This window comes from Crocodylus porosus, unplaced genomic scaffold (genome assembly GCF_001723895.1).
Source record: "Crocodylus porosus isolate Cpor-Errol unplaced genomic scaffold, CroPor_comp1, whole genome shotgun sequence".
Classification (NCBI taxonomy): Eukaryota; Metazoa; Chordata; order Crocodylia; family Crocodylidae; genus Crocodylus; species Crocodylus porosus.
In genome coordinates, this window is record NW_017728921.1 from 3,938,884 (window position 1) to 3,954,809 (window position 15,926).

The window sequence follows — 15,926 nt, forward strand, 5'->3', positions numbered from 1 at the left end:
GAGCCTAGTTTAAAGCCCGCCGGAGGAGGACCGCCAACCTAGAAGAGAACACATGCTTACCTTTAGGGGAAAGGTGGAGCCCGTCGCACCCCAGCATGTCTCTCGTCGTGATGTGCCGGTTGTGGCTGAGGAAGCCAAAGCCCTCCTCGAAGCACCATTTCTCCTCAAAGCACCATTGCTTTGTAGAGCAATAATGGAGATTATTGCTGGGCTGTAATTTAATAAACACGGAGGGTCCTAACTCTTTTTGGGGTTAGAAACCATCTCTCTCTCTCTCACTTCCCTGCCACGTCCCATTCTTTCTTCATTTCCCCTCCTCGCATTCACACCTAACTTCTTGTGGATTATTTATTTGTGAGGCTGCTTGGAGCGCAGACCCATATCACCGTTGTGTATCAAGAGAAAGGTTGTTGACTAAAATCTCACATTGAATCCAGCTCAAACTCATCTCAGCCACAGACTATTTTTAGCACCAGATTGGATGAAGGATTTGGGAATATGTGATCTGGATGCTTATTAGACTTGTAGGAGAGGGAATTTCTTTTGTCAATGTCTGAGGAAGCAAAGAAATTGGAAGGATAATAGGAGTTGAAACATGATCTTAAACAGTGGTATCCCTGGAGCTCTGTCCAAGGACTTGAATTTATGAAAGGTTTTACAACTGTTGCAGATTAGGCTAAATATCAGACCCAGCTCTTAGGAAAGGGATGGGAGTTTTGCAAACCAAACGGTCCATTGTGAGGTGGTGCAGTGGGTCAGACAAGCATGGAGTGGCAGGAAAGAGCTAGGCTTATTAATTACTTTCCTTAGGATTTGTTATTTGTGTGGAGCTGGCCTCGTGCATGGTGCTGCACATGCCTTAGGATGCATGGTACCTGCACCAGCTAGCAGTCTAGGCAGACAAGCAATGTAGAACATACTGAGTACTGTGGAAGAAAATCAAACCTTGCCTACAATAGCTGTAACCCCGTTTTTACTCCTGAGGTGGGTCACAGCCTTTCTCCCTCAGTGGGCAGTATATATTTGCCTTGGCCTAGAGATGTACAGTGTTTTTCGTTGCCTCGCTTGTGGTCCTGAACCAGAGTGCCTCCAGGTTGAGCCCTTGTTTTGCAAGCTCATCAGCTCTATAATGCTGTCTTTTAGCAGCAAGCCTTGGTGCCTACTCTGGCATGTGGGTGCACCCATTTCCCCTTAGGAAGGAGGTTGGACTGGATGACCTGTGGAGGTCCCTCCCAATCCTACTTCACTTTGATTTCTATGATGGTTTCCATCCCTTCCTTCCTAGTGCTCCAGGACATCATTGGATTGGGACAGCAGCTCTAGAGTTTGAGGGGGCTACCAAGACAATAGGCCTACTAAGGCAGCGTTAGGGCTGTCTCCTCCACACGCCGTTCTGCCTTTCCCCCATTGAGCCATCTTGTTCAGTACTGACCAGATGCTTCCTAGGTCGGTAGACTATAAAGCCAAGAAGAGAGGTCTAGTCTGAAGCCCAGGCCACGGGACCTCTCTGAATGAAATCCTCTTCTCTTACAACTGGAGAGTCTTTGTTTTTTTGTTGGTTTTTTTTGAAAAAAAAATTTAAACGGCTTAAAAAATTGGTTTTGATGGAGAATCCCCTACAGCCATTGATAAAGAGTTCCCATAGCTAATTACCTGCGTGTAAAAGCTTGCAGCCTATTTCCGCTCTGAGTTTGCCCCTTGTCGTTGTTCTTGCTATTCCTCTTCTTCCAGCTCCCTTCAAGACTAACGCAATGATTTGACTCTGTCGCCAGAGTCTCCACAAGAGCGACTCTGTCACCAGCCATCTTCCTCCAGGAGGGAGGAGTTGCTTCGTCTGGCTCCTTTTTAATTCGGATGCTTGTTGCCCGCAGTCACATGTACAAATTGCTGAAACAGATGGTGGAAACCAATGGGGATTAAGTCATTAACCTTGGTGACCAGAAGCGAAGAGGCTCTTTGGGGACTGCAGTGTTGTTTCTTTCCTCTTCACTGTTTTGGCAACGTTCAAAAAAATGGTGTGATGGAAAGAGGCAGCTAGAGAGCTTGCCACTTATAAAAGAGAGGCTGGCAACTCATGTTTGGAAGTCAGCTTGCACGTACTTCATATTTTGGCAAAATCGCACTGTTATTTAGCAGACCCGGGTGTGAGATAGGCGAGCCAACACCCCTTCAAGAGCACGAGAGCTGAGCCCTTCTCGGCAGCTCTGCGCTAACCCTCTGGCACGAGCTCCCGTTCGTTGTGAACCAGGTTAGTGTCGTCTTCACAGCGAAGAAACTTAATGGAGAAATCGGTCTGAGAGTTTAGTAATTAAATAAGATCTAGAGCTGCAGCTTTCCTTTATACTTGCAGATGTGTACCTACATGATAAAAATCACCGCTAAATTTGTATCCTGGTTCTAATTAAATTTTTATCTTCAGATCACATTTTAATCTTTTTTTTTTTACCTTAATGTTACATTACGTTTAATCTTCAAGCCTTTAATTCACATGGGCTCATACTGGTTGCAGCAGTAACTTAATTCTGCCCCTTTTTGTGTATTACTTTAATTCCCCTGCCCCCCCCTAATTTTTTTTTTTAGATCTCTGCATAATCCCTGCACAACCACATTCCCATAAAATCTGCTGTGGTGGAAATGTAATTGTGTTTTACCCCATGCAATCATGATCTTTATCTCGTGATTCAGGTCTTTTCTCCACCCCCCCCAGCACCACCATTAATGTGGCAGGCTGCAGCAGACGTACTTCTGGATGCTGTTTAAAACCCATTAGGCTTGTCTTAGTAAATTCATTTTTTGTGGCACTACAATAAATATTTAATCACTGAAAACTTTTGCATGCATATTTGAATGTCAGTCCTTGTTTTGCAGGGGAGTTGGCGCTTAATGAGGGTTACGCTCTATTCACCTTGTTGAATACGGCTTGGCTTGTCCTGAATAAAAAAAAGCCAGAGGAAAAGCCTCTGCAGGTTTGGTGCTATGGTGCTGCTCTCATGTACCGCAGGTGGAGGCATGAAGTATGCAGAGAGCACAAGCACACGCGTGTGTAACCTCTGCTTCTGCATGCGAGTTCAGTGTGAGCACGAAGCTCCCTTTGCAAAGCAAGCGGGCCGTCTACCTAGGCATTTATTTCCTGCTCATCACTGTGGTATTGGGGAACAACCAAATCTATCTGGCATCTCTTTCTAACTGGGCTGTGAGCTGTCAGCTCAAGGGAGTGTCAAAGGTTGGTCTGTGCGAGGTGTGGGTGCCTCTTGGTAGGCACATAACTTAGAAGACATTAACACAAGCTTTTACCGCAACCTTTTCAGAACGGTAGTGCTGACGGGGTAGAGGCGATAAAAGAAAAACGGTGTCAAATGCCCCATCCTTGGCAGTGTTGGCTGTAGCCGTGTTGGTTTAAGGACATGGGCAGACACGGTTCTTTTATTAGACCAGCTGTGAAAATACCCATTGTGCCAAAAGAAGACACAAGCACCAGGGACTGCTATAGTGTTTCCTACAGTCCTAACGTTCACCCCATATAAAGTGAGGTTATTATTGGACTGACTCTGTTATTTAGTTGGTCTAATAAAAGATATCACGTTGACCCAAAGCACCTTGTCTTCCTCCTTGGCAGGTCATTGCTGTGCTGAGAATGGGGTCCTTAAGTTATCTCATAAATCGGAGTCATGGAGGGCACTTGTACTGTATCTCTCACCTGGGTCTAGATAATCTGGACGTGCCGACACATGCAGGGGTGAACTCCTGGAGTCGGAGCCGGCCGTCTAAACAGCCTGTCACAGCCTCCGAAGGGGTGTGGGTGGGGTATATCTGAGGACAGTGGATTGTTATAGAGTCGTTCCAATAATAATCTCACTTTATATGGGTTGAACGTTAGGACTGTAGGAAACACTACGGCAGCCCCTGGTGCTTGTGTCTTCCTTCCACCAGTGACTAGTGCCTGACTCGTTCGTTAGGGTCTAGTTAATGCTCTTCCTATAATCATTCACCTGCAGACCTGTCTATAATGCTTCCTACCCCTTACCTACAATGGGCCATGCAGCAGGCGTGTGATTACTGATATGCCGGCGTGTTTAACTACAGATGTTGATAGTCATAAAGTTTATTTGTTGCTTTATAAAATGAGCCCTTTAGATGCCACAGTGATGGGCTCTTTGGAAATGTGCATCGTGGTAATTAAAACCCAGCCACAGTATTAGAGGTACTTAATAGGAAGAGATTAATTGAATGGCTCATTTATATGGGCAGCAAAAATCAGAAAGAGAAACAAAAGACATCTCCAGGAGAAGGGAGTGAAAGCCTTCAGGAAGTCTGAATGCTGATTCATAGCAATGAATGAGAAACAGAATGCCATTATCAGAGCAAGAGTGATAGAGTAGCAGAGATCCCTTGCAAAGTGAAATATCTTGAAATTAAATAGCATTAGCTGAATGATATTGGCTTCAAATGTAATAGATGGAAAGTGTGAAAAAAGGAAGCTAGTTTTTTACAATATAAATCTCTCTGGCTGTTAGCAGTGAAACCAGTCAATTTGCATCAAATCTGTCTTCTTTGAAATGTATCGTATTTTCAGTTTCTATGGCAGAAATCTGGGCTTATTCCTGTCGGGAGACACCTGGTCAATTTGCTTCAGCTTTGGTCAATGCCTTAGCATGGCACGAGGCTCATATTCAGCTTGTTCTCATCCCATTTATACCTGTGGTCTTTTTCTCTTCTTCTTACAGGAGTTTAAGAGTGGTGTTGTAGCTGCAACAGTCCAGAAATTATGCCAGGATTTCTTCTTGTCATCCGATATCAGGTTTTGGTGTAGAAAATGGGGTGCAGCCACAACTTGGCAGAGGAGATGCTTAAGTAAAGTGCTCTCTTTTGCTTTCATGGACTGGTGTGGATGGGAGTGTCTCTGGACCAGTTTGGTTGATCCTTCAGTAGAGATGATAGTCCAAGCCTTCTCATGGGGATAATATGTCCTTTTTTTATCTGTCTGTGGTACTTGCAGGGCCCTCAACAGTATGGGCCTCATGGTCCATATTGTGTGTGTCCACTCAGCATCCCTATGAAGCAGGGCGGTGCCATTACCTCCGGCTATCTGACTCGCCCACAGTCATGCACAAAGTCTATGGTGGAGCCAGTTCCTTAATCGCCGAGCCATCCTTTCTCTCAGGAGTATATCCGTGCCAGGCAGATAGCCAAAAACCCAGAGCACAGATAACCCAATCTAAAAAGAGGTCACCCCAGGCTTAAACCAATGCAAGAGAATCTGCATGCAAAATCCCACCACTCCAGTGGAATTAGTGCAGCTCGTTAAGCCGGTTTGCACTCTTACGTAGCTCTGGCCTAAAGTTGGTAGACATAATGGAGCGGGGCATGACTTGACAGTCAACAAAGCCTTTTCCCCAGGTGTCAAAAGCAATCAAAAGCAATCTATTGCAGTTTAATTATAGCACGTCTTTCTTACAACAGCCTCACAAAGCGCAGCAATGAAAATGAGGTGTGTAAGTAAACGGAGGCAGAAGATAAGGGCAAAGCAGCACAAGGACCGGTAAGTGCCGGCGTGGAGGATTTGTGGTGACAGGTCCCTCGGGCAGGCGGTGTTGCGTGGGGTGGGGGGGGTGGGCAGCCTGCGAGGCAGGGACAGCTAAGGCAAGAGGAACAGGAGGAAGGCAAAGCAAAAGGGACCAAGATGGTTTAATCAAAGGACTTCACGGGGAGTCCTTGAGGAGTGATTGTGGAGCAGATGTGAGAGTGGATTTTCTGTGTTTCCTGGAAATGCAGGTGTTAGGGACTCTCACATGCCTCTGTAAATCATTTTTCCCCAGTGAAGGGGCAATAAAGCAGAACAGGATCTGGTTTTCTAGTGCGATGTCTTTCTTTGATCATCTCCAGTTACTCCAAAGGGATTGAGGGCTGAGATAAGGTGCAGAGCCCCTGCTGCATTAATCAAATCCACCTGTGTTCTGTATCTGGCTGTGATTAGTTCATATTCATGCACCGTTTTGGACTTGGGATCTGTAAGTGCTGCTAGCCTGGTTGAGGATTTGGGCTGGGCCCTGGGCCTGAGTATAATTGCCTCCTTTGGAAGGCAGGTGAATAACCGTGCATGCACAGGTGCAGGGAGAGCTCGTGGCATTACAAACCCTGCTGCAACCTTATATTCTGTGGATAAGGAATGAGCCAAGTTTATTATACAATCAATATTGCAATAAGATGGATGCTTCTCTTCTTAAAGTCATCTCATTTGTGTCTCTGCACGCGCATTATAGTTTTTACACTATTAACAAAATAGTCTATATTCTTTGTTAAGAAGTCACCTGTGAGAAATGAAGGTTCGCAGCCAAAAAAGACATTACTTGGAATGAAAGGATTTTTGCTTTCTTTTGCAGTTTCTTTGAAGCTGCCACAATAAGGTTTGCTTGGGCATGCAGATTTTCTCCATGGAAGTGGGCCCATTTCTGAGCCTAGCTATCTTGGCATCAGAAGATGCAAAAATATGTCCTTGCACTCGGCTTTGCTATGAAAATACTGGTCTTGCCAAAGAGTTTGCTCCTAGCAAAGGCTTCTCCATTCAACCCCACAAAACAGCAGGTGTGTATTTCAGGAGGGATGGCATGGTTGTTAACTACAGCATGCTTTCCCTGCGGGAAGTACTAGATTTAATAGAATAGCCATGAATAAACCACACAGTAGAATGATGAAACTTAACCGCTTAAACAAAGATATATGGTGCTTATCATAATCGGCAAAATAATGCTAGGACCACACATGTTAAACACTGAGATTCCTGGATTATCTGTTTTTTTCATTCACTTGCCACAATTTCATTATGCGCTCCAGTGCCCTGCAAAGTGAGTTTACAGGGATGCTGCTGCCTGATCGGGTAGGAATTGCCATGGAAAATTTCATTTAATTGAGGTAGGTTTTAGGCAGAGCCAACTTGCTGTTTCCAGAAACACAGGCAGAATAGTTTTTGATCTGAGCTGAGTAGTTAGGGCATGATCCGGTGCCCATGGAAATTAATGACAGCCTTAGCTTCTTCTTCTTCCTCTGAGTTTTAAGTGTACCGGTGTGAGTTGTGCATACTGAGATGTCTGACCTGCATCCAAAGGCCAACTAGCCTCTTTATGACTTCGGAAGGAGTCCTGCATGGGTCATCTACAATATACTCACATGCTAGGTCCAGAAGGGGCTACAATGCAGCGCCAGAAGGAGCACAGCTGTATTCAGTTGGTATGACAGTAATATTGGAAAACTGAACGTAGCCATGCTAAGTAGCGGTGCTAAGAGGCAGAGCTAATTAACCTGCCCGTAGTACCACGTGAAGGTGGCTACACAGACTAGAATGAGAAGCAGGGTAGACCGTCGATGTCTTTGGAGGTCTGTAGGGCATTAAGGATTGTCCTCTGGATTTTGCTTCTGAAAGGCAAGTGGTATAATAAAAGCCTCCTTTAGAAATAAAGGCCTCGCAGAGAAAATAGTTTGCATGGGAAGGGCGGAGCAGGGAGTGTCAGGCCCACCAGCTCCAACCAGAAAATTGTAAGCACAGAAAAAACCCAGGGTGCTCGATCCAGACTCCCCAGTGTTGAATGGGGATTCTGCTTTTGACTTCAGCGCCTCTGGGATGTTTCGCCCAGCTGTTTCTAACACCTGAATGCATGGCTGCATTCGACTTGGTCCCAGCCCTGCATTTTGTGCCTGACTGAAGGGAAGGGAGAGGTTCCTGCTGACCTCAGTGGGTGTCCAATCAGCCACTCAGGAACTGTAATAAAATGGTGTCGTCCATGCGGCATATTGTCTATCTCTAGCTGCACAGTCAAGGGCTATTCCTTTTCTCAGCATCTGTATAAAATAGAGGCCTAGCATTTCTCTCTGTAGCACACAGAAAATGCCTGCGAGGGGTTCTTGGCTTCATGAGGTGAGCAACCCATGGTGTAGGCATGAAATCCAGAAGCATAGTAGGCAAAGGTCTCCCCAGAGTTTGCCTAATATCGGGGCTCTCCTGCCAGTGGCCCATGGGCAGCATGCAGGGGTTACAGTGCAGCCCCTGGGCTCTCGCCCGCAGGCTTCTCCCCACTGCTGCTCCCGGCTCCTGCTCCCTCCAGCTTCCCTTCCCCTTCCCATCCCAGTTGCAAGTGGTGCAACGGGGGGGACGTGCGGTGTGCTGCATCAGACATATCCGTGATCCCGGCCACTGAGAAGTGGGACAGGCCTGCCTTGGATGCATAGGGCTGATGGACTGCTTCTGAAGGATCCTCAGGTGCCAGCCGTACAACTGACTTGGATTTGAATCTGTCATAAGACGTGAAGGAAAATATCTTTTACATGTCTTTTTTTTTAAATGTCTGCTCTTTTAGCTGCCTTGTCAGATTTAGGTCACACTCCAGCAGGCCCCCAAGCGTGGGCTTGGTTGTCTCACGTCCTCTCCAGTACGGACGTCTCTTTCCCCTTTTCCCCTCCTCCTTTTGAAGGGGATAAATAATGTTTTTTTGCTCCTGCTATTTTAAAGCACTGGGTTTGAAGCAGTTCCTGGCACAGCACCGCTCCCTTTGCAGACAGGTTGCTTCACCCTTACCGAGCGTGCAAGCTGTTTTCACGGCTGTGGTTGTTTTGGCAGTTACTAGTCGTGGCTTTTAACCTGCGCGGTTGGCAGATGTGCTCGCACAGTTGTGTTCTCCGGTGGGTCTGTTCTTTTTTTTGCATCTCACTTAAAAAACGTCACCATTGCACTAGAGTTAAATGCTGTGTTTTGGCTTAGGAAACGAGAGAAGAGACTGATATATGAAATCTCGTCCCCAAAGGACACCGAGGTTTTCATCTTGCAACACTTTTAGAAGCTCTTGACAGAACAACTTGCCATTAGAAAGTGGAGTTTCGCTGAAATGAATCTGTTGTGTGGAAATGTGCTGATGTTAGTGAATTTTTGCGTCTCTTTTTTTCTTGTTTGTTTGATGAGAAGAAATTGAAACATTTTGTTCTGTTGTTGGAGACGGGTTTCATTTCATGTTGATGGTATCATTCAGATTCATTGAGTTTGAGCTTTAAAATATTAAATTCAGTCTATAGCTAATATGGTATTTAATATATGTATAGTTAATAATATATTTCATTTCGATGCCAAGTTGAAATTCATTCTCCCATACGGTATTGGAATCAACTAGATTTGATTTTTATCTGGCATAACTGCACGCTGCATGATGGAAAAAGTCGGGTGCATCTGGGAATGCGGTAGCCCTGTATCCAGGGGCTTATCCAGGTTTATCGATGCTGACTAGCCGGGCTAATCACTCTGAGCAGCATTATTGGATGAATGAGCTGCAAACACCCATGCGCTCTCCAGATGTTCACAATGCCACAGCTGTATTTTTCTCCAGACAGTCAGATGAAAAGATAGTGAGAGGTGACGCATTTTCTTTAGGTGTTAATTAGAAAGTAAAGAAGTAATTATCTTTTGGAGTGACGATCTGTTGGATGGTTTTCTATAAACTGGACCAGATTTGGTCTCGCTCCATGGAGGCCAATGGAGCCTCACCAGGTTACGCTGCCGTTCTCGCCAGATTTGACATGTCCCATCACGTTGTGCAAAAACTAATTGTGCTTTTGTGTTAGATTCCCTTTTCCGCAGCCCTGAGTGTCGGGGGGGTTGTCCTATGCCAGCAGTAGCACTTGTCGGTGCTATTCATGCCCTGTGCTGCTGCCTTTTGGTAAGGCTGGATGCAAGTGCTCAGTCAAGCGTTTGCCAGGGAAAGGTCTTGGGGCATAAGGATGCTTGCACATATAAGCATGTTATGTCCAAGACTGTTTCTGTAAAACCCCTGCTGTCCTGGTATTTCAGGGCTGGTGAAACGGAGAAGAAACCTTCGTCACCTCGCAAGGATCATCCTTGCAGAAGCTGTGAATGCATCCGTATTCTGGGTTTACTCCATCCATTTCCCTGTCTTCTTTCACTCGTGTCTATTGCTTCGCCCTCCTAACAGATTCCTTGTTGGATGGAGGTACGGCCTCTGGGGAGGACCTGATCAAGGAGAAGGGCCTGTGTGCCTGGCCCCTGAGCAAAGGAAAGGGGGTTTGTTGTGTTCCTCACTGCTACGGCATCCCCAAAGACACAGAATAGCTGAACTCGAGGGCAGCAGTGTCTGCCTGTGCTCTGTGTCCCAGGGAGCTGGGCTGGCTCACACCGTTGTCCCAAGAGCTGACGTGCCATGACAGTGCTCTTGTGACCCCGTGTCGTGTCGATCTATGTGCAGGCGCCTTATGAACCGCTTGGAAGACATGCGCAGGAGCGTGGCGGGGGACGGGGTGAGTCGCTGCATCCTGTGCGGAGAACAGCTGGGTCTCCTGGGGTCCGCTTGCGTGGTGTGCGAAGACTGCAAGAAGGTACGACACGTTCTAGGCAGAATTGGGGGATGTTGGGTTATACCGATGGGGCAGCCTTTGGTCGCCCCGTGGGACCAACTCACTTAGGCTCTATTGACCTGTATTGCCTTGAGCTAACTCTTGAGGTGGAGACTCTTAAAGGCAGTTAGGGGATTTAGACACGACCTCCCACTAGTTTTGGCAGAGGAAGCGCATCTAACGCCTCTTGCCAGCTTTGAAAGTCTGCGCCTTGTCTTTAGGGTCTCAGGGTTCCCGTCTGCATTGGGAGGGTAATAAAATGCACCCACCTCCACAAAGCTTTGTGAGGATTCACTAGAGCTCAGAAAGCCACTTGGAACATGCTGGGTTTGGTGCAATTATTGAACCCCTAGTTAAATCGAAAGCGATGTCTCTCTTCAGTCCGACTCGTTGCATTTCAATGTAGCAGAATAAATGCTCAGCAAGCAGTCCTGCTTTGCAATCATGGTCATGCCTTATTTCAGTCAAATAAAAATGGCGGCAGCAGTCCAGGCTTAAATCCGACTTCCCCTGGATCATTTATGTTGGTGCTTGGGAGGGTCCTTTTAGATCCGATTTAGGTGCAGTTTTAGGGGTGAGTGCAGGCGAGTTTTGCGGAGCTACAGCAAGAGGTAGCTATTCTGGACGAGACATCCCCGGTGGTGCCCGACTTGCTGCAGTGAGTCATCATCCTCCTATGCTGTGGGCATGTGCTCTGTTTCCTTCCCAGAACGTCTGCACCAAGTGTGGGATTGAGACGACCAACAGTCGCCCTCATTCGATTTGGCTGTGCAAGATCTGCAGCGAGCAGAGGGAGGTTAGTGATTTTTCCCCGGCTGGTGTAGCTCCTGGGTTGCTGCTGCGGCACTTCATGCGTTATCTCCTGTGGCTGGGATTCCCTGGTGCTGGGCTGCTCCGCGAGTCCTGAGTCAACAGGGGCTTGAAGTCAACGTCATTGCTTTAAGCATATTTTGCCATTAGCCTTCAAGAAGGTAAGACAGGGTACTGCCGTGCTGGAGCTGGGCTCTTAAAACATTCATCCTGAGTAGATTGCCCCAGGCCTCCCAGCAGGCTGCAGATAGAGGCCCTTGCCACACATTACATATATTACGCCATTCACTGGTTAATTGTGTAAGGCGTTTAGACCAGCCACGCTTGCAAAGTAAGACTGGCCACATGTGCGAAGTAATTATCATGCACTTAAATGGTTAATTGTGCTATTGTTTTTGGCCAGCCACAGGTGCAAAGTAATTATTGCTCCATAAAAATGTCCATCCAGCTATAAAAAGAGCCAAACAGGCACCAGGTTCGTGCTTGAAAATGTGCAAAAACTTTATAGCTGGTTTTTGTCCAGCTTCAATTTGAATATGTGGCTGGGCCCTTAGAGGTAGGGCCAGCTTTCCCCCCCAGCCATTTAATGCAGAGGGTGGAGTAGGTTTTATCACTCTATCCCGTATCCTGCCTTAATTCTGTGGGCAAACTCCAGTCAGAAGGGGAATTGCTACCAGCAGACAGGACCTTCCCTGTATGAATAGGGCCAGCCTTTTTTTTTTAATGGGAAACAACTACTAGATCCCCCTCTCCCTAAGAAACATAGCCTCTTTTCTTGTTATAACTGTGGAAAAGAATATATCCTCCTGTCCTGTAGAATAGTTCATAGCTGCCAGCCCCATAAATGCTTGTTTTGCCTTGGTACCATGGGTTACAATTGAATTGGTCATTCAGAGATATTTCCTTTCATATCAGGCTGTAGTCAAGAGCGGAGGATTATATGTGCTGTGTAGCAAGATGCTTGTTTAAAGGGAGAGCTAAGAAGGAGTCTGGCTGGACTTATGGGGAGAGTTTGGTGACATCTGGAGTAAAAGGAGCCAGTTATTTCTTGGGTAGCATTTGGTGGAGGCGATGTATCCTAGCTCACAGTGGGGCGAGGTCCGTGTGGGTGGGTTGGGTGTCGGGGCTGGAAAGGCGTGGGGGAAGGGGGCCGGCTATGCTGAAGAATTGGAGAATGAGTTCAGAGCAAGAAGCCACAACGTGAACAGGTCAGAGAGTCAACTCCACGCCAAGGCTGATTATGCAGAAGCTCCACTCATCACCAGTGGGAGCAGAAACCAGGCCCCAAGCCCAGGCAGAGAGCTGATGAACCTTTTCATGGGGATGGCTATTTGCAACCTCATTTCAGGGAGAGAAAGAAGAAAGTGCCGTCCTCCTGAGGGTGCCTCATTGCCATCTGCCTCTTCTTCCCCAGGTGTGGAAGCGCTCTGGGGCTTGGTTCTTCAAGGGCTTGCCAAAGCAGGTGCTGCCGCAGCCGATGCCCGTCAGCAAGAGCAAGCCGCCGCAAGCTCCTAGCGAGCTGGCCTCGTCTGAGCCGTCCGCTCAGGACCCGAAGCTGTACTCTCGCACGCAGAGCCGAGGTAGGGGCTGGGTTCATATCCTCCCATCTTGACTCCAGTCCCTCTAAGTTGGGAGAGTCCTGGGCCAGCACTGGCAGGACAGTGTGGTGATTTGTAGCATCCAGCCCCCCGTGAACAGGCCCAGCAGGAAGAGCACGGGCCCGTTGCCATTGTAGGTTATGTCTCCTTATCCGCCCACAGCTTTTCCTTCTTTGGGGGGGTGTTGCAGCAGTAACCCTCTCCCCCTCGACACCCAGCCCTTCTACTGGGAACGTCTGGGAGGTGCCCAGGGAAGGTGAATTATTGTGAGCAATTTGGCATGGCAGCAGTTACAGAAAAAGAAACCCCAGCGAAACCATCTAGACGGAGGGGATCAATGGGCTGTCGGAGCATGCCTGCAGCAAGCCAGCTGTCTGACGCGCGGTCTCAGGAGGCCACACTAGGTTTTGTTTCCATTTTGGTGATGGGCTTTTCAGGAAGGATATGGGAAAGCGATTCCTTCTGCCCGCCATCATGCATTCAAAAGCGTCTGCTCATTTAAGTGCAGAAATCTCCCTGAGGCTGAAGATTTCTGCTGGAGTCCAGCGCGTGAAAATGAAGACCTGGGAGCAGAGGCTTGCTCTGGAGCTGCAACCCTCATCACGGGGAGGCGCAGCAAAGGGGTGACCCCTGGGGATAGGCTCTCCCAGGACCTCAGCAGCATGTTTTCACTTGTAGCCTGAACCCGTGGGATATTTCTTCACATAGTGGAGACAAGGTTTCACTGGTTTCCACACCTACTCTGGTCTTGGCTAGGTGCAGAAAGCCTTGCAGACTCCCAGAATAGTAGGGTCAGCTTCTCCAACCTCAGCTCCTCTGCCCATCAAGCCCATATTGCTGCAGGATCTGTGACATATTGACTCCCTGCAAGTGGCAGACGGTGCTGCCATACGCCTGGTCCCAGAGAGTGGGACGATGGACCTTTACTCATGTCCCAAACTGACTGAAGGAGGTGCTCCTGCAGCACTAGGCAGGGAGGGGTGCAGTAGGGTGCCTGCCACCGATCCTCTGGCTGTGTCGGTAGAAATTTCCCCTCTGCTCATTGCTACTTGTTTGTGTTTTGCAGGTCCTGCGGACGCCGGGCTCCCCACTGAGCAGGACTCCTATGGTAAGAGGGTTAATATCATGCATGGCTGCTCTTTCGTGCTGTTTGCAAGGCTGTGGGGGACAATACCTGCCTGGAAACCTGCTCCCAGCAGGAATTGGCAAATTGCAAATGTGCTGTTTTGGGCCCAGCAGCCCCTCGCAGAGCCTGGCTGGGCCTTGCTGTGGACTAAAGAGGCTGTTGACTCATGGCACTATTGAGTGCTGGGGAGATGTTGGGATTGCATCCACAGCGATGGCTCAGATTGGGTCAGGGCTTCAAAATTCAGGTCTGGATCTCAAGTCCTAAAGTCTGGGAGAAGTTTGATTGGGGGGTTTTGGACTGAACTTATGTCACAAGAGTGCTAGATTTCTGGAGCATCCCTATAATCTTTTAGTCGTCTTCTTGCATAACACAGGCCATTAGACTCCATCATCATAAAGCAATTACCAACATGAAGAGGCAGAGTGCTTTCTTTTGCCGTTTTTCTTATCCAGTGCCACCGGCTAGGCCTGTAATTTACTTGTGGGAAGCCTGTCGCATCGCAGGATTTCTTTGCGCTCACCCACCTTGCAGGAGTTCAGCTATTCTGGTGTGCTCCCACCTCCCGTACGTTCCTCGGTTGAAATGCTGTAATTTAACGAGTCGAGCCAAATTGGTTCTGGAGGTGTTATTTCCTCATGTGGATTCACATGTTCTTCACTGTGTTTTCAGGTTATTTGATTTGTGTTATTAAAGAGGGTGAGTTTGCAGTGGGTGAATGCCATTCCCTAGGGAAGAAGAGGTCAGGCCACAGGCTTGGAGGGCTGCTTCCCTCCATGGCTTTGGGAGGACACTTAAGATAATACCTCCAAGCACTGGCATGTAATTATCCCCCAGTGTTGGCTGGTCCACAGAGAAGATATGAGCTTAACACAGGTACCAGCTGAAGGTGTGAAAGGCTTATCTCCCTAATGTGGGAGTTTTGGGTTCAAACTCCTCTGATTACTGGTACGGACAGTTACCCTTCATTTTCTCCAGCTGCTGAAAGAGGGTTTAACTAAGCCTATGGCTTGGGTAGATGAAGGACTATAATACTTTGATGGTGAAACATGCTTTGCCGGTGCTAGCTGGAGTTGCTTGAAGAGCCATGGTGGTATTCACACGACTCCTCTGTACTGGTTTGCGGTGAGTTTTAACCTCTCACGGGCCATACATCAAATAGCCCCAGCCTCCTGGCCTAGGGGCAGGTAGGGGGTGAAACCGTTCCTTGAGCCTGCTGCATCCCGGCTCCTTCTGGCCTTGCTCCACATCACACTGCGCTCCCCTCCTTGCTGGGGGGCCGTGAGAAAAGTCCTCAGCTCCATTTCCCGGCTGGCTGCTGTCATGGCCATTTCAAGAAGACTTGCAGTTGGAATAACAGCCCCCTTTTGCATATCTGAATCACTGCTTGCACCTTGTAGGATTACCTGACACCCACATCATCGCCAGATCCATCCCTCATGATTGAGGCTGTCAGGATGATGATTAGCTGGCTAGTGGCTGCGGCTGCAGAGCGGCAGATGGTAACTCATCAGCACGGCTCCAGCCGGCCGAGAGCTGCTCCCTGCCTTTGGCCACCCGCGCAAGAGCAGAGCCCGTACCACCCTGTTGCTGCAAACGCTCACCTTTTCCCTTCCCCCACAGGCGGCTCAGAGGAGAAGAGAGCAACAGGCAGGAAGCCAGGTTTGTCGCTGGGTCCGTTACTGCCCCCTCCATCTTCCCTCCCTTCTTGTATCGCCGAGCCAGAATTTGTGGTGCCAAATATAACGGAGCTGTCAAATAGCTTTCAGTAGCTGGGGAGGCTTGGTTTATTGGTTACTGAAACCGGGCTTCATTTCTGAAGGCACATATCACCCCGCAACAAATCCACCGCTCCCCGGGACTTTGCAGTCGTTCCTGCGTGGCACACAGCGATAGCTCGGGATCCCGTGGTGGTAGCAGGGCAGAACTCAGACGCTCCTGCCACGAATTCACAGGCTCCCGAATACATAAGCTAAAGCAATTGGCTGTACAGGGCTTTGGACCTG

At 48.2% G+C, this 15,926-nt stretch overlaps 1 protein-coding gene across 2 annotated transcripts in view; it reads left to right on the plus strand.

Annotated features, from left to right (window-relative positions):
• RPH3A (rabphilin 3A) overlaps positions 1-15,926 on the plus strand; it is a 64,452-nt gene that overhangs the window by 19,818 nt on the left and 28,708 nt on the right. For both annotated transcript variants that reach the window (XM_019538816.1, XM_019538817.1), the window contains 5 exons: positions 10,239-10,368; positions 11,096-11,182; positions 12,611-12,776; positions 13,861-13,902; positions 15,544-15,582. In XM_019538816.1, coding sequence (XP_019394361.1) covers positions 10,239-10,368; positions 11,096-11,182; positions 12,611-12,776; positions 13,861-13,902; positions 15,544-15,582 — 464 coding nt within the window. The remainder of the gene's footprint in view (positions 1-10,238; positions 10,369-11,095; positions 11,183-12,610; positions 12,777-13,860; positions 13,903-15,543; positions 15,583-15,926) is intronic.